At 40.5% G+C, this 27,308-nt stretch overlaps 1 protein-coding gene across 2 annotated transcripts in view; it reads right to left on the bottom strand.

The window, feature by feature from the left end:
* The window catches only part of LOC126419304 (acetyl-CoA carboxylase), a 444,881-nt gene that overhangs the window by 58,862 nt on the left and 358,711 nt on the right, over positions 1-27,308 (bottom strand). For both annotated transcript variants that reach the window (XM_050086479.1, XM_050086480.1), the window contains exons 18-21: positions 14,846-14,934; positions 10,238-10,387; positions 9,924-10,127; positions 4,209-4,327 (exon numbers count right to left, since the gene is read on the bottom strand). In XM_050086479.1, coding sequence (XP_049942436.1) covers positions 4,209-4,327; positions 9,924-10,127; positions 10,238-10,387; positions 14,846-14,934 — 562 coding nt within the window. The remainder of the gene's footprint in view (positions 1-4,208; positions 4,328-9,923; positions 10,128-10,237; positions 10,388-14,845; positions 14,935-27,308) is intronic.

Below are 27,308 nucleotides of genomic sequence, written 5' to 3' on the forward strand. Positions count from 1 at the left end.
AGATTGAAAAGGCAGGAATGTAACATCTGCGTGCTATAAGAACGACTTTCACACTATGAAAATAATGAGTATCATAAAACCCTGGGGTCATTATCACAAGAAAGTAAGACTTTTAAAACGGAATTTTTGCTAGTGCAAATAAAAAATAAGATAATAAATTGCCGCAATGGGGCAAGAATGTAATAAAACAGTGCGTCACTTTGCAACACTGCTCACCCAAAGGTTAAAATATGCCACAGATTTTGTGCTAAAATTGCCCAGTGACCGTACTCTTTCTCGGTTTGTTGGTGATATTTCACAGGAGACAGCAGTTACACTTCTGATAAAGTCAAAGTTGGAAGCAGAAGCTACCTGTCTAAACAAGGCAGAGATGCTATGTCGCTTAGTAATTGATGAAAAATCAATTAAGCAACAACTCCAGTAGGACAGGAAATTAGATGCATTCTTCCAAGAACAAGATGCAATGCAGGAGCAGCATCTTGAAAACGGTAGCGAGTCAAAATAATGTGGGCAAAGAAAATTACCAATTCTGGCTAATCATTTGTTATGTTTCATGATAAGTGGACTTTCAACTAAATTCAGGTTGCCAGCAGCATATTTTTTCACTAAACAACTTTCTGGTGCACAACTATATAAACTTATGTTGTCTTTGATTCACAAGACCGAACAATGTGGTTTTTTTGTGCTTCGCATTGTAACAGATAATCATAAAACAAACATCAAAATGATGAAAAGTTGTGCGGAAGAAAATCACTGTATCAGAGTGTCACGTCCAGAAAACTGAACGGCCGCTGTTTCTAACTTTCGATCAGTGTCACATTTTAAAGAATCTGAGATCTCTCTTTTTAGAAAGAGATATGTTTGATGGCGAGGGAGTGATTTCTGGGAAATACGTGAAACAGCTACACAAACTACAAGCTTCAGAAATTATAAAACCTGTTACTTTTCTTTCTACAAAGCACATTGATCCCACTAACTTTGAAAAAATGAACGTTAAGCGTGCTAAGCAGGCATTTTCGCCAGAAATAATTTCTGCACTAAAGCTTAAAGACAGTAGTCACATTCACGAGAAAGCTTTGGATTTCATTTCTTCAGGAGCTACGAGAAAATACATGCGGCATGTGTTAAAATGGTACACACTTCATGATGTTAGCAATACATCACGTCATACACGAATTCGCAATGATGGCAAAAAGCAATAACTTTCAGTTGATGATGAAAGGCTAGAATGGCTACAAAATCAATTCCTACTGTACCTAGACTCTATTAAAAATGAAAGCATTAGATCTGAGAAGTAATTATTAAGTAATGAAATATATGAAGCAATAAAAACTAACATTTACCTCAACAATTGAATGCATAAAATATATGCTAAATAATGGCTTTCACTTTGTCTCAGTCACAGTTTTAGCAGCGACCGTGTAGAAATCTTCTTCAGTGGACTGCAGCAAACAGCCGGCAGTAACGACATGTTGGATTGCAGAACAGTGACTTTTAGTATGAAAAGAATTTTGAAAACAGGTTTGTTATCAGTGACTTTGGGTACCAATACAGACACGGACGAAAAAGCACTTCCAGTATGGAGAAATTCACATGCAAAACCATCAACACCCAATAGTCAAGAGGTAAACAAAGAGAAAGAGCAGTTGCCAGCTCATATTACCCAGATACAAGCTGCCATGTGTGAAATGCAACTTAAGTCCTTGGGGTTATTAAAACTCTCTTATGCTCCTACCATTATTAGAGCAATCTAGTATATCCTCCTTAGAAAGTAAAATTTTCTCCCTATGTAAATCACTTTTGCCAAGTTTAACCTTTTTTTTTTTTTTAAACCTACGCATGCTAATAATGAGTTTTATATATCTTTTTTTTATATACACAGCTTAATACTGTTAAATTATCATCAATGGTGTACGTCAGTGGATGTGTCATAAAGAAAGTATTATATGAAATATCCTGTTCATCCCGCGAACTTCAGATTTTAACCAGTCTGCACAAATTTTCTTTAATGTATCTAATATATTCCCATAACATCACAGAAAACAGCTTGACTTACCCGTCAATGCCCTTCGTGAATCTGCTAAATACTGCGTCAGATTTTGTGGCAAGTGCTCTACCGTACTTTCGAATTAATGGTGTGAGAAAACATTTGGAAATGTATATAATGCCAGAACTAGAAAAAGCAGCTTGCGGGAAAAATCACTCAAAACTTCTTAGTGTCCTTACGTGCAAATATTCCTTACCAATTGTGCTGAAGCAGATAGCTTCATTCACCAGAGAAGCTTATGAAAAACCAAAGTTCTTGAACTCCAAACCACCAAACCTAAAGGTGCTGTGTGTATAACACCATACAGTGTGACATGCAGACAATCAGTGTCACACACATATACGTAGGATACCAATAAAAACTGATTTAATCTACTTTATAGAGAAGTTGTAGTTTTTTTTTTCGACAATAAACAGAATTGGCAAAACCATATGTTACTTCTTTGTGCTCCAGTGTGTAAATGGTTTTGCCAGTTTCACTGAAGCAGATACCCTCCTCTGCTAAAACACCTGAACAGTCAGCAGGCAGTGCTCCGTAGCAGCTGGCTGAACTAGACGGTGTAACAAGCAGAGAAATGGAGTGCCGAGGCCGTTAAGAGCGTACTAGTCGGCTATGGTCAAGTATACATTGAAGTGCACATTCACACCGACTCCCAGCACACCTTGCTCCTCAAATGACGCCATTTGCATTGGTACTGATACAGTGTTTACATGTCGGTTAAAAATGTTTAAAACAACTGATCAGTCTGCCGACTGTTAAATAGTCAATGATTTGGTTTCTGAGAGTAAGAAATGTTGCTAAGTGGAAATTCACTGGCAGGTAAGTGTGTTGTATGGCCCAACCAAAGTGTGTAAGTTCATAAGAGCTTTCAAGGAGAGATGGGAAGATGCCCATGACAAATCGTGATCAAGCTGACCATCAGTGATCTCAGAAGATTTGGTTAATGCTGTGGCCAAAAAGATTTGTGAAGACTGACGATTCTCAATTTCAACTTGAGCATTGGAATTACCCAGTGTGGGTAGAACAACTTTTCACAAAACTGTCTCTGATAAGTTTCAGTTTCACAAATTGTGTGCAAGTTGGGCTCCCAGACAGCTTACTGAGAAACACAAAATGGAGAGAATGGCTTGTGCTCTTATTTTTTACTGATATCATAAGAAAGGTAATCAATTTTTAGAGAACACTGTCGCAAGGGACATGGGTTTCTCACACAATACCAGAGTTTAAATATCAGTCAGTGAAATGGTGTCACATGATATCACCAGTCAAAGTCAAGGCCAAGCAAACATTCTCAACACACAGTGTTATGACCAACTATGTTTTGGAATGCACATGGAGTCTTGTCAGTCGAGTTTATGCACCAATGGACAACAATACGTGCACCTGCTTTCTGCACTACCCTAACTAAACTTTGCCATGCAGTACATAAAAAGCAACATGGCCCTCTAACATCTGGTGTTTTGTTGCTACATGACAATGTCAGACCCCTTTCTGCCATTCACACCCAAAATCTGATCAGATCTTTTGGATGAGAAGCGACTGTCCACACGCTGTACAGTCCAGACTTGCCAATGAGTTATTTTCACTTGGTCTGCTACATAAAGGAGTTTCTCACCGGCAAGTGCTTCACAACAGATGACGAGGTGAAAGAAGCAGTTAAAGAATGGTTATCCTCACACCCTGCAAACATCTGTGACTTAGGAACACAAAAGCTTGTAGAATGTTATGACAAAATTTTAAACAAATATGGAAACCAAGATGAAAAATAGAAAAATGTAAGGAATTAAATAATAACAGTTTTTTGAAAAAAATCTGTGATAGTTTATGTTTTATAAGGAATCAAACATTACTTTCCAAACAAGACTTGCATCATCAAAAGATTTCTCTTCTCATAGTGTAAACTCTTAAAATTCCAAAACTTGAGAACTATGCTACGAGTGTGTTGTTTTAGGCCAACGCAGTACCCTTTCTTGGTGGATATCACTCTCAAGTGGTTTTTCTATTTATCTCTTGTATAGTCATCTTTTTAAACAAATATCATACATTTATTAAATAAGCACAGCATTTGTATTTTTAGTGTCTCCCTCCTACTCAACATATACTTTCCAAATTACCAAAAAATCATGCTTTATATAAAAAAGCATAAAGCATTCAGTTTTACCTGTTGGGATGAGAGGATGGTAGCAGGAACTGAAAGTGTACTAAACTGATCTCATCAGAAAGCTCTAACAGTTGCAGTGATGTCACTTCATAGGATATGTAGGCTCTGCGAACATAAACCTACAACAAGAGAAAATCATAAATTTTTCACATAACTTATTTCCACAAATAAAAAAATAAAATGTTATACTATCGCATAGGATCTCTCTCTCTCTCTCTCTCTCTCTCTGTCTGTCTGTCTGTCTGTCTGTCTGTGTGTGTGTGTGGGGGGGGGGGGGGGGGCTGCATGAGTGTGCTCATAAAAAGAAATATATAGGTCTTCAATGACCTTGGAGTGGCACGCACAGAGCACAATTATAAAAGGTCAAATTGGACGTTATCTCGGCATATTTTCATGTTACACAAATTTGTGTATATCAGTCCAAAAGAAATGTTTATTTTTCCACATCAAATATTCTGATAACTGCCCCAATTGTCTGTCTCGTTGTATGAATACAGATGAGATTTCCTTGTCGTGTAGACTCTAGTTGGTGTGTGGCATGGTGATCAAACTGTCTTTCAGGATATATTCAACTGGTGGTTGTGACAACATGGCTGAACAAGATTGTTCTCTGGCCACGTGAAACTGAAAATCATCAAGATTTCTGGTGCCTTTGTAACACATTCCTTTCCAGTATTATATTTATATGAAGTAAAGAAAATAGAGATTTTGCATTTTTCAGTGCATTTTTGAAGGGAAGCACCAATGAATGATTCCTGGGCCTTGGTAGCTACAAAAGATCAATTCACACTGACTTCCATAACCATATCTCAAGGCACCAATCACGCGTTCATAGAAATACCTGATCTATGGTTTGCACATTGTCTGACAAGGGAAGTGTTAGTCGCAAATTTCAGTGGTACAGAACCTTTTTAAAATATAGATCCTTGGATTAACAAATGTATTTTGTGAAAAATAAATCAATTATATCAGCAGAAGAGATACTGTAGGTAACATGCAAAAAACTATGAGCTTCACAACTAACTGTAGTAGCTAAGGCACTCAGACATCATTAAGCACTGTCTGTTCTACATGAAACACAATATTAGGATGCAGAATCCTCACTCAGAAGAAAGGTTATTTCCAAGAATTTTAAATCCAAAATTTGATTTCTGTATCATTTTATGGTACTGAATATGGGCTACAGCACATGCACAATGTACTCAATGTAGCAGTGGATTTTCTTTTCTTTTTTTTTTTAATGGAAGTTTAGGGATAAGACTTTGTCCAAAAGCTTGGTTATGTGTGTTCTGACCATGCATCTCATCATTGTGAAGGATACCTTCACTCCCACTGATTACATTCTTCATATCCCCATCCCAACCTAGGTGTCTTAAATCTGCTTGCCCAATCCATGGACACCAAAAAATCACAATTCATTGTAACCGCTCCCTTGTCACCTGTAGACATGTGCAGTAAACAACTGCCACTTCAGTATTGGTGCACACTTTAATTCTGTTTATTTGTAGAAATGAATAAAACAGTCTAGTTTTAAAGAAGTCACATTTCGCACTGGCCATTCAATCATGCGGGGTGGGGAGCGCGCGCTCGCACGTGTGTGTGTGTGTGTGTGTGTGTGTGTGTGTGTGTGTGTGTGTGTGAGAGAGAGAGAGAGAGAGAGAGAGAGAGAGAGAGAGAGAGAGAGAGAGAGAAGTAAATAAGCCACTGAAGGCCCTTGGTTCATTCTGAGACAAGTATTTAGACATAGTAATGGCTCTCAGGTTTCTTTGTCGATTACTTTCACTGAAAGCTGACCACTATGTGAAGTTGTTGAATCAATGTTGCATAAAGAAGCTAAAGTTTTTGAAATAACAAATAACATTTCTAACCCAGAACGAGGACACAAAACTAAAATTATGGGAACCAGTGCGTGCCTGGTTGCCACTGATTACATAATGTATTAAAAATTATGGGCACACTTATGAACAGCTACTTTGTCAGTAGCTGACACTGTGAGAATTCGTAGCTGTATTATAAACTACGTTATAGAAACACCTAACCACAACTAATTTAAAGACCTATTGGGATCCCCCAATCCCCTGAAGACATTTATTTTTCCATGCCATTACTGGTTTCAAACTTTCATTCACCATCAGATGGCTGCATTATGAGATGAACTGCTAATCAGATGTTAGTTGTTTTGTTTTGTCTGGTATCAGCCATGTTCACTGGCATCATAGCAAACAAAACAACCAATGTCTGATTAGCAGTTTATCTTGTAATGCAGCCAACTTATTATTAACTAAAGCTCAAAACCAGAAATGGCACGGAGAAATAAAATGTGTTGAGAAAAAAGCCTTCAAATTAGTGGCTAGCAACTGTCTTTATAACATAGAGTGTGTGTGTGTGTGTGTGTGTGTGTGTGTGTGTGTGTGTGTGTACACTTAGTAAGAAATAAGTTCAATATGACCTGGCGCAATCTATTGGGCAGACACACTAAGTACCAAATGGATTTCAACACAACAGAAATGAAACACACTGAGATGATAGCTAACAAATTCAGATACAAAATCACTCACTCAGATGTCATCATGTGTTTTCATACTGTATCAGATGGAGGAGAGAGACAGATTTTATAATCCAAACAGAAAATCGATGGCCCATTTAATTAGAGAATAGAAGTTTAAACATTTTAAATTACTTTTAAGTAAGTTGCACAAATTTCTGTCATATAACACAAGTATTACCACTAAAAACTCTACTTCTCATGTCGGAGTAATCACCAGATCCTTTCTTCAAACACTTTTACATGCTGTGAAGAAATATGATACGTATTTACATTGGTTATGGGACATCCAAATTTATTCAACAAAGTTTACTCAAAACCATGTTTTTAAAATTTTCAAAGGTTAATGACTCACCATTTAGTTGTAAACACCAAACTAGTTTCTGAAGTTCTATTTCAAATACCTCTTCCAAAATAGCCATAAAGGAAACCATGGAGAAATTTGGAAAGTGGTTAAGTCTCAAGCAGTAGACATAAAAACTTTGAGGTATGTTGGTAACATTGCAATTCTGTCGAAGGACTTGGAAGGGCAGATGAACAGAACAAATTGTGTCTTGAAAGAGGATATCGGATAACTATGAACAAAAGTAAATCAAGGGTACTGGAGTTTAGTTAAATTGCACCAAATCAAGTGACACAGAGAGAATTACGTTAGGAAATGAAGCATTAGAAGTAATAGATAAGTTTTGTTCTCTTAGCAGCAAAGTAAAGAGGATGTGAAAAGCAGACTAGCAATAGCAAGAAAAGTGCTTCTTAAAAAGAGGTATTTTTTAACAATGAATATAATTTTAAGTGTTAGTATATCTAATCCGAATTTCTCTCTCTGAAGTGTACCATTGTGGTCTTCAATCCAGAGACTAGTTTGATGCAGCTTTCCATGCTACTCTATCCTGTGCAAACTGCTTCATCTCCCAATACCTACTGCAACCTACATCCTTCTGAATCTGCTTATAGTATTCATCTCTTGGTCTCCCTCTACGATTTTTACCCTCCATGCTACCCTCCAATACCAAACTGGTGATCCCTTGATGCCTCAGAAAATGTCCTACCAACCGATCCCTTCTTCTAGTCAAGTTGTGCCACAAAATTCTCTTCTCCCCAATTCTATTCAATACCTCCTCATTAGTTATGTGATCTACCCATCTAATCTTCAGCATTCTTCTGTAGCACCACATTTCGAAAGTTTCTATTCTCTTCTTGTCCAAACTATTTATCATCCATGTTTCACTTCCATAGATGGCTACACTCCATACAAATACTTTCAGAAACAACTTCCTGACACTTAAATCTATACTCGATGCTAACAAATTTCTCTTTCTCAGAAACACTTTCCTTGCCACTGTCAGTCTACATTTTGTATCCTTTCTACTTCGACCATCATTACATCTACATCTACATCCATACTCCACAAGCCACCTGGCGGTGTGTGGCGGAGGGTACTTTGAGTACCTCTATCGGTTCTCCCTTTTATTCCAGTCTCATATTGTTTGTGGAAAGAAAGATTGTCGGTATGCCTCTGTGTGGGCTCTAATCTCTCTGACTTTACCCTCATGGTCTCTTTGCGAGATATACGTAGGAGGGAGCAATATACTGCTTGATTCCTCGGTGAAGGTACGTTCTCGAAACTTCAACAAAAGCCCTTACCGAGCTACTGAGCATCTCTCCTGCAAAGTCTTCCACTGGAGTTTATCTATCATCTCCGTAATGCTTTCACGATTACCAAATGATCCTGTAACAAAGCACGCCACTCTCCGTTGGATCTTCTCTATCAACCCTATCTGGTACGGATCCCACACTGGTGAGGAATATTCAAGCAGTGGGCGAACAAGTGTACTGTAACCTACTTCCTTTGTTTTTGGATTGCATTTCCTTAGGACTCTTCCAATGAATCTCAGTCTGGCATCTGCTTTACCGACGATCAACTTTATATGATCATTCCATTTTAAATCACTCCTAATGCCTACTCCCAGATAATTTATGGAATTAACTGCTTCCAGTTGCTGACCTACTATATTGTAGCTAAATGATAAAGCATCTTTCTTTCTATGTATTCGCAGCACATTACACCTTTCTACATTGAGATTCAATTGCCATTCCCTGCACCATGCGTCAATTCATTGCAGATCCACCTGCATTTCAGTACAATTTTCCATTGTTCCAACCTCTCGATATACCATCGCATCATCCGCAAAAAGCCTCAGTGAACTTCCGATGTTATCCACAAGGTCATTTATATATAATGCAAATAGCAATGGTCCTACAACACTCCCCTGCGGCACACCTGAAATCACTCTTACTTCGGAAGACTTCTCTCCATTGAGAATGACATGCTGTGTTCTGTAACACAGTTAGTTATTTTGCTCCCCAAATAGCAAAACTCATTTACTAAATTAAGTCTCTCATTCCCTAATCTAATTCCCTCAGCATCACCCGATTTAATTCGACTACATTACATTTTCCTCGTTTTGCTTTTGTTGATTTTCATCTTATAGCCTCCTTTCAAGACACTGTCCACTCTGTACCCTTGTATGGAAGTGAAACATAGAAAATAAAAGGTTCAGGCCAGAAAACAATACAAGATTTTATAGAGTGGTGCTAAAGAAGAGTGCACAACACCCGAGGTCAGATTGAGTAACTAATGAAGATGTACTTAATCAAACTGGGACAAAAAGTAATTTATGGCGCAGATTGACTAAAGAATAGGGAACACAATGAAGCATCAAGGAATCATCCATTTAGTAATGGATGGATGGGAGAGAGAGAGAGAGAGAGAGAGAGAGAGAGAGAGAGAGAGAGAGAACTTTTAGAGGGAGACCAAGGCTTGAGCACAGAAAGCAGGTTCAACTCAAAGCATGTTGCAGTAGTTATTCAGATAAGTAGAGATTGGCACAAGATAGACTAGCATGGTCAGCTGCAACAAACCAGTCTTTGGATTGAAGGTCTCAATAACAATAAAGACAAGGCCATTGTTGTATTACTGTGTACTATAACTGACACCTGTAACCTGTATAAGTAGCATAAAATTTATCCATCACATATTTAAAAAAAAAAAAATCGCACAAATAGAGCCTTAAATATCACATTTTTTGTAAACTTGAAGCTTTTGCAACATAAATGTAAATGCATGTCATTTCTTTAAGCAACAGAGATAACAATTTAATTATACTAACCTCTAGAGATGCATTGCACACTGCTTTATTGGTATGGAAAAAGAAATCGTGCAAGATATCAAAGATGGATGTTTCAGACATGATGAGTTTCTGCAAGTTTTCAGGATGAAAATCGTGGCCATACATGTCAACTGCAGACAGAAAAATTGATTCCATTTGATTGTGCCGCAGTTCATAAGCTGGCTGGTGAGCAGCTATTAACACCTGCAGAAAATAAAGAATAATGCACCCAGTTAAAAAAATGCTAGTTGAGATTTGTTTAAATAAAATATGATCTTAATAAATTAGTTTTCTTTAAAGTCATGGTTACTCACTTGTCTTGCTCTTAGGGCAACTCTAGAGTGCTCGCTACGGTTCAGTGAAGTCAATTCATTCAATGTAGTTGCTAATTCATCTGTGAGACCCGGTTCATTTGACCATAAATGATCTATTAGCATAGTTACAAGCATATTCTTCTTAGCTACCTAAAATATAAACCAAAATGTAAATAAATAAAAGTGAAAGTATTGGGTGTTTCTATAAACAGAAACAAATTATAAAATACAAACAGAAAGGTATAGGAGTCTCACATGCAGGTAAGCTTACTTCAAGAACTAACAGCAGATCATGATTAACAATGACATTCTGAACTGAAAAATTAAAATAATTTTCATATGGTATGAGCACGGGTAATTCACTCAGAACACTGGAGAATAACAAAAAGGACAAAATGGAACAATGACAAAGAGGTAGCAAATAAAGATAAAAGGAGGAAGAAAAAACCGTTTTCAAAAAGTGCTTAATGGATAGTTACGAAGTACACGTACAGGCAAAATAGGTATTCAAATAAATCTAGACAAAAGGAAATGTAATCAGAGGGCAGAAAAAGAGTAGATAAGAAAATTAATAACAGAAATAACCATAAACATAGAAGAGGAAAAATTAAGAGAACACAAGTATCACAAATTATTAACAGAATAATCACAAAATGTAAGAGCAGAATAAAGGTTCATGTCTGGAGGACTCGTGTACAGTAGTGACAACAAGCGCATATCAACTTTGCTGGTCCCTTTTCAAACACTTTTTGGCTTATTTTTGTGGACTCTTTTAGCAAATATCCATTTGCAGTGCCCATGAACTCTACGACATTGCAAAGTACCAGTCACGCTTTGTCAACAACTTTTAGTTGGAAGGTTTGCCTCAAGTTTTGGTTACAGACAATGGACCACAGTTTATGGTTCACAAATGGTTCAAATGGCTCTGAGTACTATGGGACTTAACATCTGTGGTCATCAGTCCCCTAGAACTTAGAACTACTTAAACCTAACTAACCCAAGGACATCATACAACACCCAGTCATCACGAGGCAGAGAAAATCCCTGACCCCGCCGGGAATCGAACCCGGGAACCCGGGCGTGAGAAGCGAGAACGCTACCGCACGACCACGAGCTGCGGACACAGTTTATGGCTCAGGACTTTAAACAGTTTTGTACAGTCTATGGTATCATTCATCTTACCACTGCTCCATTTCATCCTCAGTCGAGTGGTGAAACTGAACGATTTGTGCGTACGTTCAAGCAACAGATGAACAATTTATGTGCCTTTCACACACAGGAATGAGCTCTGCTGCTCTTCCTCGCGACTTGCTGCCCCCAGCCTTGTGACGGTCTGTCGCTGGCAGAGCTTCTACACGGCCGGCACCACCACACGCTGCTCCATTTGCTACACCCACTGCAGCGAACGGTGCCTCCGACACGCCTCAAGTATTGCTTTATGCCTAATGATTGTATTTCTTCAGAGTTTTTGGTCACAATAGGTGCTGCACAAGAGGAACAATTCTTCAAAATTTGAGCACTTGCATGTATTCAATTCAACGTCCTGCTGGGTTGCTGCGCCATAATCAGAACCAGATTTTTGCTTGTCGATTACAAGATTTTTCCGCACATTTTCCACCCCTTAAAGGGGAGCCGGCACGGCCCCCTTTGGGTGTCTCTCTGGTACAACCAAAGATGGAACTAGAGTCATCGATTTTGCCACCGCAGTAGCTCAACTTTCTTGCACTCATCCGAGCACCCGCCATGGACCCGGCATCGCAGGCGGCCTGCCATTATCATTGCCACCCTATGTTTTCCCTCAGACTGGCTCAGAAAGAGGGCGTCAACCTTTTCGGGGGTTTTGCGAACGACGTTCCCCTCTGAGTGCAGGATGGTTGTCGGGGTGCAGCAGGGGGTTAAGCGTCAGTCCCAGTTATGGCTCATCGCACCACCCAGCTTCCTGCCTCCCTCCCTCCTCCTCCTCCAGTGTCGTAAGATGGCTCCCTACAATACAATGGTGCAGCATTTTTCTTTTTTTTTTTTTTGTTTTTTTTTTTGGGGGGGGGGGGGGGGGGGCGTTGGACAAGGAATGTGCAGTTCTAAACCATTGACTGCACACCGACCAGTGCATCAAGAAGGTGCTGATCTGCACGCCAATGGAAAGAGAGGGCAGGAAGACAGAGTTTAGCACCCCCTGTCGATGCTGACTTAACCAGCCACCAGTTGCTGGTCGGCCCAGTTCAGTCCCAGACTGAGTAATAGGAAAAGAATACTTAGTCTGCGTTCTGCGAGTAGTAATAGTGAAAAGCAGCCCCAAACCTACAATATTTCCGAACTGGTGCAAAAACTTGATAGTGGTGTCCCCCCCCCCCCCCCCCCCTCCCTCCCCCTCAAGTGTTTGAGACAGGACATAAAAATATTTTAAAAAACCAATTTTTCAAAAATATGTTCATTTTGTAGAGCACATTTTTCTGAAACGTTTGATATATAAAACATATATGTTCAAGGAAACGCAAGACATGTTATGTGGTCTTAAGTGTGCCAAAGTGCAGCACCATACCTCTCCACACAGCATTCTTCTATTGCACGTCACTGTCTACACTCTGTGGAATTCAGTGGGGTTATACGACATAAAATTAAATATAGGAAATGTAAAAGCAGTAAAGACAAGAGACAAGCTAGACAGTACGCATTTCTTCAATTCTTACATCACAGCATCCCCCCCCCCTCTCTCTCTCCCTCCCCCCCCCCTCTCTCTCTCTCTCTCTCTCTCTCTCTCTCTCTCTCTCTCTCTCTCTCTCTCTCTAATCTTGCTACAGCTTTACATGGCGTGCTTTCCTTTCTGTGAAAGAATTTATTACATCATCAAAGTTTGGCAAACATTTTGCTACATGAAAAATCAAAATGTTGTCGTCTAATACTGAAAAAGCTGTTAATATAAATAGTACCCCAGACCAGCGTGGTTTCTTGATATTTACATCTACTGTCTGCTAGATAAAATGGAACAGATCTTTCTAATATTGTGGCAATTGTAACACACATTGTATAAGTGAGAATGTTTTGGCACAAATGGTCATTTTTATCTACCTAATTTATGAAAGAATATAATTCATTAAGTACCAATATCAAATGTCTAGTCCTACTACAAGCAAGAAGTTTTATGTTAGGATAATTTTCATTCATGTGCTGCACTTTCTCAAGCATGAGATCAAAAAGTAGTAGCAGTACGAAATGTTTATATAAACTTGGAACTGTCACAGTTTTCCATATAATTTGTGTGATGTCTCCATTTCTTCTCCTTCCTCGTTCTAACAAACAATCTTGTCATCAGTAATTCTGTAATGATTCCTGTCATTGTCAAAACTTATTCCCCAGTTAATTTCACTAACCCTGCCAGTATCACCGGTTCAGTTATCCACGTTTATTCACTGGTTAGGCATTATTATGTGTTTGTACAATGAGCTTTCTGCACTATTCTGTGAACAGAACTCAAGCGGCTGCTAACCAGAGACTGTACAGCTGGCTGTTAGTAGTGTAGCAATCTGGCAAAAATTTTCTGTCACAATTTTTCATTTTCTAGGGTACACTGAGAAGATAATACGTACTTTTTCTTACCTTTACTTCCCATTAGCCGTTTATTTCCGCTTTGGTAGTCTGAACCTACAGATTTCACTAATAATTATAACAAAGCTTATCATTCACACACGCAATCAACCACATCAATAGACAGTGACCGACATTAACCCGTTCGGGTTTGTTCAGCACAACTCGTATAGCCCCGTCCCATTTTGTCCATGGGAAATTTTCTTATTTCTACATGTGACGGGGATTCCCTTTGTACAGACATAATTTACACTACGCACACAATCATAAATCAATGTGTTCAAAAACCAACAGGAATGCATTTCAAAATCATCTGAATAATCAACAGATCAACGTACACTAGATGCTAGGTATTCTGTGAAAAGATTTTTTTCTTGTAGAATATGAATTTGGCACCTCCTGAAATTGCAGCCCAGGGCAGATACCCCAGTTAGCCCCCCCCCCCCCCCCCACTTCACGCACACGAGTGCCAACTCCGGCAGCTCAGGCCCAAGCTGCTAGAGTTGGTGGCCGTGTGTGTGTGTGTGTGTGTGTGTGTGTGTGTGTGTGTGTGTGTGTGTGTGTGTGTGAGGTGAGCTTGCTTGCATGTACGAATTGCTGATGAATGCTGTGGCCCAAAAGCTTTGTGTAAGTGTTTTTATTATGTCTGTCTGCAACTTAACATGTCTTCTTTACAGCAAGTAGCAATCTATGGTTTCCTACATCGCTGATATTCCTACCTGGAGTTTCCATTGTTTGATTCTGGTGAATACACATGAATGCAAAGAACTTTCCAGCTGCAGTGTTCAACTAGTGCAAGGAAATGTTGCAGAAACCAACTTCCACTGTCTACTAGATCATATCTATCACCATTAATGTGAATGTTAATTTAATTATGAAAAATAGTTCACCTATCCTTTAAACTGACATCTAACAACATTAAGGAGTATAATGTTGTTGTACTACATCACCAAATAAAGACAAAACGGGATTATCACTCAAGCTCTTCACACTGTCTCAACATACTTCAGTGATTTTGGTTCTCACCTGTGAATGTGAAAAGATGGTTGCAGTAACGGCAGCCATGTCATCTTTGTGTTTATCACGTAGGGCTGTCACACATTTGTCATAGCTTCCTGCAACAACAACAAAAAATCTATAAGCACATCCATGCTATAGCTGCAAATAACATTAATGACAGTAAACTGTTGCAGTAGAATGAACAGATGTTTAACACACATTAATGTTTCTTGAAAGAAAAAACTGCACACAGCAATAAAGCAGAGAAACTAAACTGATTTTTAGCAGAACAAAGGCTTCTTGATTGAATTGTCTTTTTAAACAACAACAACAACAACAACAATGTTACAAACAATGTAGTCTCAAAAGCAGAACCAGTAAAGGAGCTCTTGTTCATTTCCATAACATTTAATATTGTGTATCCCATAGAAGGCCACTGTCCACAGCGGCATAAAGCTGCCCACCTTCAGTGGTCAAACTCTCAGAAACGGAACAACTGATGCCTGCAGGCAAGTACTGAAGCCTTACAAGTTGCTGTTTTCTCTTAAAATTATGCAAGGTGTTGAATGCACGGACAGCCAAACAGTGTTTAACCCATACTGTGTGAAGGAAGAAGTCATAATGACTTGGGCCCACCCATTTAAATGGCCAAATATTGCCCTTTCTTCTACACTTTCATGTATGTATGCTGTAAACACACTTATCTTATGAGATGACGACAGTTGTGTTCGCTGGGTTGCAAGCATATGTTCCTAGTTTGACGAACACTCAGGTACTCTTATCACAACTCAGCTGGCTTGCTAAATCACCCTATCTTAATCCCACCTATCTGGAACAGTGAGAAACAAAGCAATCAACGTCTCTGCAATTTGGTTGCTCTATAGTAGCCAATCATCACTGGGTGGCTTGACTGCATACGGTATACCAGGAGAAACAGGTGGACTCTTTTCCTCAGTGAACTGAGGCCATTATCAATACTAGAGGTGGTGTTACATGGTATTACTGCGATGTCTCTGGAGGTAATTAAGTTATATATGGTGTGCTTACACTTTCCAGTAGTCAAATTTGTATTCAATGTTAATATACTTCTCCTTTTCAGGGAAGCTTCTCTTGCTATTGCCAGTTTGCTTTTTATGTTCTATCCTCCTCCTGTTGTCAGTTATTTTCTTGCCAAAATAACAAAACTCGCCTCCTACCTTCAGCATCTCATATGCTAATCTAATTTCCCAGTATTAGCTGACTTCATTCATCTACACTCCAATATGCCTCTTTTACTTTTATTTATTAAGGTACGTCTCTAAGTTGCCAAAAAATCTATTCTGCTGAAACGGTCTTCCGAGTCCTTAGCAGTCTGTGAAAGAATTAAAAGGTCATCTGCAAATTTCAAAGTTTTTATTTCTTCTTCCATAATTTTAATTTCCTTTCCAAACATCATCTTATTTCCTCTACTGCTTGCTCACAGCACAGACGAGGGGATACACTACAAACCCACTCAATCCCTTTCATGTCCTTCAACTCTTAGAACTGCTGCATATTATCATAAATGTCTGTGTTTGTCAAAAGTATACATTTGAATTAAAAAAAAAAAAAAAATGAAATTAAATGTCCATGCTTACAGTACAAGGCAGAAAATTGAACTTCATGTTCATACAACTCAAACCCCTGCCTTAAAAGTCCCCCTTTTAAGTCAATCACAAGTGTGTGTGTATGTGTAATTACTTTTGGTTCCATGGATCATTTTGCACGATAAATCGTAATTATGTGGAATGAGTCATTTTAAGTTCACATTGCAAATTAATTTGTAGATATAGTACATGCTGAACAAATTTAAGTTTTCCTGAAGATTCAAAGGATCAATAAAGAAGCACTAATGCTTTCTTTCCTCCCAAAACTAAATTTTAATGGAGTTTTACTGGTTTTGCACTGTGTTCTTTTTTTAACATGCTATCTTCATTCTTGTAGATATTTTTCATTTCTTGAAAAATTTCATCCTTTTCCTGTATTTTTATGCCTGTCTTCCCACTTGCTCAGTTTACTCTTGGCTTAGTTGACTTTAGCACTTTTCTTTATCCTTTCAATGGTTTATGATGGTTGCCTTCTCCCCTTCTTATGTCAGCTGCTGTTTACTCTTCACACATTCTTCATGAATTCCCCTGCATCTGTCTTGCAGATTTATTTTGGCATAAATATTTGCTTTATCACGCAGGACTCATATGTCTTTGCTTACAACCGCTTCAGATGTATAGTTGCTACATCCTCTTGGGCCCACTTTCACGATTTTTAACTTCTACTCCTGAAATATGAACAGCAGTTTCTGCTTATCGTGAAATTTCTGAGATTAGAGCAGTGCTCACAGTGAAATCACTTCATCTATGTGCCTTATGTGGTGAATCTTATATCCCTCGCGCATTAAGATCTTCTGCATCCATTGTTGTCATAGCACTGCCACTCCACCACTATTCCAGCTATTTGGACAAGGATACCTTATGTGGTGCATAATCTCCATCCATTGTCCACTTTTGCCATATGACAATACTGGATTTTCACGCATCCTGTATCCAGTCAGTCCGTCGTGGTGGGGTCAACATGTACCCTCTTGGTCGTAGCCCCCTGATTACACAGGGATCGCACTACTGATGCCTGAGCTGCACCCTCCTCATGTATGCCAAGGAGTAGACACCCATCTTCTTGGGGCATTGGGACTCCCTGCAACAGCCATCGCGTCAGGCGTCCTTTTCTGTGGCTGGCTGGCACCCATCGTGAGAGCCCCTGATTGGAGTGGGTGGCACCAGGGCAGATGACCCGCGATGAAACAGACAAAGAAAGGGAAGATAGAATACAGTGCTGCAACACAGACCCCAAGTTGTCCCCTCCCTAGCAACACTATGGGAGGAACTTAGGGCTACAGAATGAGGAGAGCCATATTCATGTTGTTATTTAGCAGAACCGATGGGAACTCCTTTCTGAATATGAAGCCTCTGTTTTTTGTTGAGCACCTGGAGGATAAGTTTGGGGAAGTGACAGATCTGTCCAAAATGTGCAGTGGGTCAGTCCAGATTCAGACAGTATCCCCAGCCCAGTCCCAGGTGTTACTCGCCTGTGACAAACAGGGCGATATTCCTGTTTTGGTCACTCCTCATAAAAGCTTCAACGTGGCCCATCATTGCGATCTACTGTCGCACTCCGACGATGAGATATGCGCCAATTTAGAACGACGGGGTGTTCATTTCGTCTGGGACGTCTGTAAGGGGTCATGTCTATAGGTAACCTTAACACAATAGGGTTGCCACATGTGCCTTCAACTTGGCATTGAGGGTGATTCATTACCTGAAAAGATCAAACTGATGGTATACCAATGTGATGTCAAACCATAGATCCCTCCCCCTATGAGGTGCTTTAAGTGTTGAAATTCGAGCACATGTGCTCCTGGTGCAATTCCAGAATCACATGTAGAGACTGCGGACATTCACTGCATTCGAATACCCCATGTGCACTTCCTCCCACCTGTGTCATCTGTGGAAAGCACTACTCCAACTACTCACCAGACTACATGGTACTACAAAACAAGCAGAAAATTATGCAGTACAATGCCCTGAAAGGACTATCTTACCGCGAGGCTAAGCTGAAATACAAAACATTGAACCATGTTCGAATGCCATGCTGGACAGAAGCCAGTGACTGAAGGAGCTACTAGTTGCTGGTTGAAGAGCTTCATGGTCTTCCTCTATCCCTGAGGCTACTTCTGAGAAGCCCTCCCAGCAAGACCCTAAGGAGTGGCAAGAGGGTGAACAAACAAAGAAGTAGTCTGTTAGGAAAGGACAGACTCCAGTGGCCCTCGTACCACCACTCGTTAATAATTCTGCGTCCGAGGACGAGGTGGAGATTCTGGCATCCCCTGAGGACCTAGATTTCGCTGCCACCTTGGATGCAATGATACTGGATGTGAACACTCAACCAATGGCAGCAGGTAACCTCCTTGGTCCCTTCACGCCTTCCCAGACAACAGAAAGCATCATTCTCCAGGGAAATTGTAGCGGTTTTTTCTGCCACCTGGGCGAGTCACGACAACTCTTAAGTGTTACATCTGCCTTCTGCGTTGCCCTGCAGGAAACCTGGTTTCTCATGATGCGGTCCCTCACCCTTTGTATGTATCGGGGATCGGGGATACTACAAAAACAGTACTACTGTAACAGACTCAGGGTGGCAATTGTATCTATCTTCTTACCTCTGTCTCTAGCAAACCTTGCCCCCTTCAAACACCTTTAGGAGCTGTGGTTGTCAGGGTGAGGACAACATAGGAAATTACAATCTGCAACATCTACTTCCCTTTAGATGGTGAAGCACCACACCATATATTGGCTGCACTAATTTCCCAACCCCCCCCCCCCCCCCCACCTTTTCTACTTCTGGGGGTTTTAATGCCCATAACACTTTGTGGGGTGGAACCAAGATTACTGGCCATGGTGAAGATGTCGAGGACCTAATAACTCAACTCAACCTTTTGGCTCCCAAATACAGGCGCCCCCATGAATTTCAGTGTGGCTCACGGCACATACTTGGCCACTGATCTCTCTGTTTGCAGTCCTGGCCCTCTCCCGTCTATCCAATCGAGAGCTCACGACAACTAGTGTGGTAGTGACCACTTTCCACTCTTCCTGTCCCTTCCCCAGTGTTTTTCCTCTGGACACTTGCCCAGATGGGCTCTTACGAAGGCTGACTGGGATGCTTTCACAGCTGCCACCACCGCTGAATCTCTGTTGCATGGCAACATTGACGACGTGATTCACAGTCTCACTACCACAATTGTTACCACAGCTGAATTGGCACTCCCTCATACCTCAGCTTGCCCCCAGTGGAAGTTAGTACCTTGACGGATGCCGGAAATCACTGCAGCCATCAGAGACTGTAGGCGGGCCCTCCACCATAATAAGCGCCACCAATCCCTGGAGAACCTCATTGCCTTAAAACGGCTCCGTGCCCAGGTCCACCTACTCATCAAACGAAGGAAGCGGGAGTGTTGGGAACACTGCATCTCCACCACTGGAACAGGAACCTCTCCTCTCAGGCTTGGACCAAGCTCCAACAACTTTGCAGCTATCAGACCCCTGCAGGTGTACCTGGAATTTCCACACATGGAGCTCTATCTGCCGATCCAGACATAATCGCAGAACATTTTGCCGAGCATTATGGTCGTAGCTCTGCGTCTCAGAATTACTGCTCCGCCTTTCATCTCCTCAAACAGCCTACTGTCCTGACACATCCCATGGCCGAGACCATATCCATTCCCAAATGATTAAGCACCTGTCAGCAGCGCACCAGTGTCACCTCCTTGCCATCTTCAACCGCATCTGGAGCGTTGGCAAATTCCCGTTGCAATGGTGGGAATGTATAATAGTTCCATTGCTAAAGACTGGTAAGAACCCTTTCGATGTGGATAGCTATCATCCTATCAGCCTCACCAACGTTCTGTGCAACCTGCTGAAATATATGGTGAGCCAGTAGTTGTGTTAGCCCCTTTAGTCTCAGGGTGTTCTGGCTCTGTCCCAGGATAGTTTTCACAAAGGTAACTCCACCACCAACTTGGTCCACCTGGAGTCTGCATCCAATCAGTCTTTTCCTGGCATCAACACCTTATTGCCATCTTTTTTGACCTGATGAAGACTTACAATAGCACTTGGTGACACCACATCCTCACTACTCTCCACGAGTGGAGTCTCTGGGGACTGCTCCTGATTTTTATACGGAACCTCTTGTCACTTCGCACTTTCAGAGTTCGAGTTGGTGCTTCCCACAGTTTGCCGCATATCCAAGAGAACGGGGTCCCGCAGGGATCTGTTCTGAGTGTCCCACTCTTTTTAATTGATGTTAATGGTCTCGACTAGTAGCAGGGTCCTCAGTGTCTCCCCTCCAATATGCTGACTATTTTTGTATTTCATTCTGCTCCTCTTCTATCTGTGTGGCTGAACGTCGACTGCAGGGAGCCATACAAAAGGTGCAGACACGGGCTCTCACTCACGGCTTTCAGTTTTTAGCCACCGAGACTTGTGCCACGCACTTCTGACAGGGTCACAATCTCCACCGCCGACCCAAACTTTACCTCGATGACCAACTACTTAATGTAGTGGAAACTTACCACTTTTCGGGACCGGTCTTCCGACACCTGCTTAGCTTGGCTTCCCCATCTTCATCAGCTTAAAGGAAAGTGTGGCGGCATCTTAATATTCGATTCCTGAGCCACATTGACTGCAGTGCTGATTGCCCTACACTGCTGCAGCTGTAAAACACCCTCATGCAGTCCCATCTGGACTATGGGAGCCCGGTATACGGTTCAGCATTGCCCTCTGCGTTACGGCAGCTGGACCCTATACACCACTGTGGAGTTCAACTTGCGATGGGAGCTTTCTGAACAAGCCCAGAGAACAGCCTCCTCGTAGACGCAGGTGTTCCTCCAGTGCGGTCAGGTGGCAACTACTGCTTGTGAACTATACTGTCCACATTCATAGTGCGCCTCCTCCCCATCCACATTACCGTCTCCTTTTCCATAACACGGAGCTCAATATCCTGCAATGGTGACCCAGAACAGGGATTCCAACTGCAGTCCACGTCCAATCACTTCTTACTGAACTCGACACTTTCCCTCGACCACCTTTCCTGCGGGTCCACTTACGTACACCTCCATGGTCCACGCCTCGACCACAGCTTCAGAACTGATGGCTCAGTGGTCGACGGTCACGTCGGCTTTGCTTATGTTCACGCTGGCTGTACTGAAAAGCACTCCTTGACGTATGGCAGCAATGTTTTCGCTGCTGAGTTGGTAGCCCTCTCTTGTGCCCTTTAGCATATCAGCTCCTGCATAAGTGAGTTCTTCGTCATCTGTAGTGATGCCTTAAGTAGCATACAAGCTCTCAACCAGTGCTTCCCTCGTCATCCTTTGGTAAGGACTATCCAGGAGTCACTTTATGCCCTCAGAAACAGTGGATGTTTAGTGTCCTTCATTTGAACCCCAGGATATGTCGGGATCCCAGGCAACGAACTTGCCGACAGGCCGGCCAAACAGACTACCGGTAAACCGACTCTGGAGATCTGCCTGCTGGAGACCGATCTCCGATCGGTCTTCCGTCATGATGTTTCCATGATCTGGGATGCTGAATGGCGCACACAATAAACTGTGTGTTTTGAGGAGACAATGAATGTGTGGTGGTCATCCGTGCGAGCCACTCGCAAGGAATCCGTCGTTCTTTGCCGGCTCCACATCGGCCTAGTGGCTGACCCGTAGACACCTCCTCCATCGCGAAGACCCGCCTCAGTGTCGCTGTGGTTCCCCCTCGACTGGTGTCCACATCTTGTTGGACTCCCCAGTTTTAGCCACTCTGTAGCAGACTTTTCACCTTCACAGCACTTTACCTCCAATGTTGCGAGAGAATGCCTCAATGTCTGATTTAGTTTCACGTTTTATTCGTGAGGGGGATTTTTATCACACAATCTAAGGGTGGCTTCTGGCCCTCTCTCCCAGGCTTCCACCCTCTCTCCATTTTTAACTCTTCCTCACACTTTCTTTGCCTTGCTGTTCATCTTGTTGCTGTGTGTGTTCATCTCGCCTTGTCTTTAAGCTGGAGATTTTAGTGTGTTGCAGAGTGGCTGGCACATCCTTTTTTACTCTTGTGATCAGTCAGCCCAGGCCATCTGCTATATTATTTTAATATCTTCCATTACATTTCGTTTTAGTGTACATTTTCCCCTTTTGGTTCACTCTTTCAGAGTGGGTCCCTGTTAGATTTACGCCCTTTCACTTTCCCTGACTCCTTTAGAGAATTGTTATAACTTGAGACTTGTTTGCAAGTGGAAAAAGGGATTGATGACCCTGTAGTTTGGTCCCTTTACACCCGAAACCAACCAACCATCTATTTGTCTTCTTCTTCTCTCTACTCCAATGTAATAAGTTTGCATTCCAGTTCCCACTGACTCCCCACAAAGCTAATATTGCAAAACTCATCAACTTCTTCCATATTAATGAAAATAAATTTTTCTCATTGAGAATGAAACAGTGTGCAAAATACAGATATAGAACAGCAACTTGGACTGACTGAAGAAGAAAACTGATAGTTATGGGCTTCTGCCTCTCTTATTAGACCACCCTAACCACACTTAATTTTAAAACACTAAAAGCCTTCATACTACCATTTTTCAGAAGTTCTGTGGAAATTAAGTGCACAATGATGTTTACTGGTCACAAACTAAACGGATTTCTCACAAACACACACATAGCTTGTAATGGTACTTTGACTTCCGCGCCTCCGCCAATACAAAGATGTAATTTACGATCGGGCACGCAGAAGAGCGCTGCGCCAGCGACCGATTTTATAAATAATTTTGTTCGTCTTTTTACTTTTGCGTAGGTTTTTTTTTTAAGAACTAATTGATGACTCTCTCTCTCGTCTTGATACGAAAGACGTGTATTTTTCCGCGTTGTGTTGAATGTGCCTTTGGGTGAAAATTAAAACTACATTACAAAGTGAGGTTGTTTCAATAGCTAATGAGGAGAAGATAATTAAAGGTAACACTACAATCGGCGTCCTGGTGACAGGACTTGCAATCTTCGGATTTGATACAAGTGCAGTTTGGATTTGATACAAGTGCAGTTATTATAAATTTTGGACATTTTATCTAATTTTAACCACTTAATAGTATCAGAAAATGTATCTGGACTAAGTCTCATTCATTTCAATTGTAATGTTACGTGCATGAAATTTACAATATTGTTTCCCCTGTTATTAATTCGTGTTAATTTTCATTTTCGTAATGAGGAAATTAATTTGGTAAAAAAAAAAAAAAGGGATAATGTTCCATAAAATAATTTGCACGGACGCAAAAGAAAAATTTTGGATTGTAAACTGTATATTTGACGCTACATATAATAGAGGGAAACATTCCACGTAGGAAATACATATCTAAAAACAAAGATGATGTGACTTACCAAATGAAAGTGCTGGCAGGTCGACAGACACACAAACAAACACAAACATACACACAAAATTCAAGCTTTCGCAACAAACTGTTGCCTCATCAGGAAAGAGGGAAGGAGAGGGAAAGACGAAAGGATGTGGGTTTTAAGGGAGAGGGTAAGGAGTCATTCCAATCCCGGGAGCGGAAAGACTTACCTTAGGGGGAAAAAAGGACGGGTATACACTCGCACACACACACATATACAGACACAAGCAGACATTTAATATATGTCTGCTTGTGTCTGTATATGTGTGGATGGATATGTGTGTGTGTGTGAGTGTATACCCGTCCTTTTTTCCCCCTAAGGTAAGTCTTTCCGCTCCCGGGATTGGAATGACTCCTTACCCTCTCCCTTAAAACCCACATCCTTTCGTCTTTCCCTCTCCTTCCCTCTTTCCTGATGAGGCAACAGTTTGTTGCGAAAGCTTGAATTTTGTGTGTATGTTTGTGTGTCTGTTGACCTGCCAGCACTTTCATTTGGTAAGTCACTCATCTTTGTTTTATATATGGTGAGTACAGAAATTTACATTTTTTCCAGTTTCAAGCAGCCATCTGTACTTCCTTTATTCCGATCCATTTATTTCGAAATTATTTTTTCAAATTGTAGTTAAAATTGATTTACTACTATTATTGCAAATGATAAGTGAAGAGCATATTCACAGTCATTTATTTGTGAGAGGGAAATTTCAGTACCAGTTTAATAATTCAATTTCTAATTAGAAATCATATAGAAATATCCATTTCCATAAGAGAAATTTCAGATTTCAACATATCATATTAAAAAAAATTTATTTACTATTGGAAAATTTTATTTGCAATTAATTACGAAAATCGCAAGATGGACGCTAGACGCGTAGAAATTGTTTCCGCGGACGAGCTTAGTGAAAGTGACACATTGCAAAACATGTCCGACAGTCAAATGAATATTGAACTTAATAGTGAGGATGTTGAAGATATAATTTTACCGGATCGGTTAAGACAACAACCCCTATATTTAAACAGATATAAAGGCGAATGGAGAGTGAGTACTACGCGACAAAACCTGACATTGACAACGTCAACTTCAGAACCAGACATCAATCAGACACGAAAAAATGACGAAACTAAGACACAGGACTCTGACATGCTCAACCAGATTCTGAAGTTACTTGGTGACCAAAACAGAAAATTTGACACTTTAGACAAAAGATTTGACGCTTTACACAACAATTTAAAACGTGACATTGGGAAATTTGACACTAAATTCGATGAACTGACACGGGACATAAAACAAAATTTTGAAAAACAATCAAGACAAATTGCCGACTTGACAGAAACCACCAGTAGTCTTGGAAAGAAATTTACTGACTTATCAGACAAGGTTACGAGACAAGAAAAGGTATTCGTGGAATTCAGTGACAAGACAAAAACTGACTGACACAACGATGTAATGAGAAATTGTTAACAGTAGAGTTTTTGAACAACAGAAAATCAGTACCCAAGTTGACGAATTACGACAATCTCACAATTCCGTAAAAACAAACCAAGAACACTTAGACCTGACGATTACAGACCTTTCAGACAGATTAAATGATGTAACATGGAGCAGAAATCCTTACAGGAAAAGTTGGAAAAACTTGAAGACAGAGCAGATGTAGCATCTTTAAAGAATGACACAACTCTAGCAGAAAAACTTGTACATGAATGCAAATTATGTGATGATTATTTAGATGAGAAGTTTGAGACAATGACACAGATCATTTTAGATAAGACAAAGGAACAAGTAAAGGGAGAAACAGATAATATTCAGAAAGAGGTACGTAAACTTAAAGAAAATGTAATACCAAGTTTGTCAGTGATACCAAAACCCATAACAGGCAACCAAAACATAAATGAGAATCATAATAATGCTAGACCCAGCACACAGCCGAAAATAGAATTACCAATGAGTGATACAAATCCCAATGAACCATTTTCAATGCTACCACAAGATCAAAATTACTATCAGACATCACCACATACTATGCACAGTTTGACACAAAATGCAGGACCCATAATACCATTGGGGGTAGCTGATGAAACATTAGTACGACATAGATACTTTCAGACATTTTCATGTGATGAGAAAGACAAAGTGCATCCGATTGTTTTCATCCGCTCTTTTGATGGTATTTTCCCGAGACGTTGGTTAGAAGCCGATAAAATTCGATATGTTACAAATTTGTTACGTGGAAGAGCAGCTACGTGGGGAGCAGCAATGAAAAGACGATGTTTAACATTTGAACAGTTTGAACAAGCATTTCTTGAGGAATTCTGGTCGATCACAGAACAGCAAAGTTTAAAACGAGAAGTATACAATCCAGAAATTTACAACCCGAAGAAAGAGACTTTACGACAATACTTTCAACGCTACCTAGACAAAACATTATATTGTACGAAACCAGCAGATTTACCAGACGTAATTAGAACACTTAAAAGCCACTTACCATTTCCTTACCGTGATAAATTAATAGGAGTGTCCGAGGACAACATAAAGAATTTTTTTAGTTATGTTGATGAGATAGATGTTGTTTACAGAGATGAGATCAGGAATTTCAATCAATTGTATCCGATCCATCCAAGCAATTCGCGTACGCACATCAGAAATGACAGAGGCTATTGGAATCCGCCTCCGACACCACAACAAAACACTCAAAGAAACAATTCACACTACACTGGGACAAATCCATTCAATATTAGGAGAAACAACTCGCAGCATTGGCAAGGAAACAGTAATTATTACTATAATGGTCATCCGAACAGTAATTACAATAAGTACAATAACAGTTATATTCAAAATAACAACAACAGAAGAAGGAACCGAAATCATAGAGATCAAAGAAGAGAGGATAACAGGTACCATCCAGGATATTTTCAGAGAAACAACATCCAACAACATCCAAACATGTATTGCAGGAATAACAGTAATGACAATACCAGTTACAGTCATGGGCGAAATAATATATGGGGAAATCACAATGGACCACCGCCACGACACATGCAATACAGCAACCCTCAATTCCTACCTAACGGAACTCCCAATGCGACGCGAGGTAATGTCAACAACCAAACAGCTGATACTTGGGTGACGCGTGACAGAAATGTAAATATTATTGAGTTGGGCAATGAACCCAACCCGCAGCAACAACCGAATTTGCCGGAAAACGAACGACGACCGAGCTAAGCGGTCGAGTTATGGTCAATAGGGAGCAGAGTGCAACGGAACCGACGATTTGTTTTCTCCGATATGATGACAGTAAGAAAATAGAAAAAGAATTATATCAGGATGTAGATTTTTATACTACCAGTAAAACAAGGAAGATTATTCAGGCTATAACACGAGTTATGATTGGTAGTTATGAAGTGGAAGTAATGTTAGATACAGGAGCAGCAGCAAGTGTCATTTCAATGTCCTTATATAATGAACTCAAACAAATAATGAACATACAAACATTGCCAGTACAGAATT

The sequence above is a fragment of the Schistocerca serialis genome, chromosome 9 (genome assembly GCF_023864345.2).
Source record: "Schistocerca serialis cubense isolate TAMUIC-IGC-003099 chromosome 9, iqSchSeri2.2, whole genome shotgun sequence".
NCBI lineage: Eukaryota > Metazoa > Arthropoda > Insecta > Orthoptera > Acrididae > Schistocerca > Schistocerca serialis.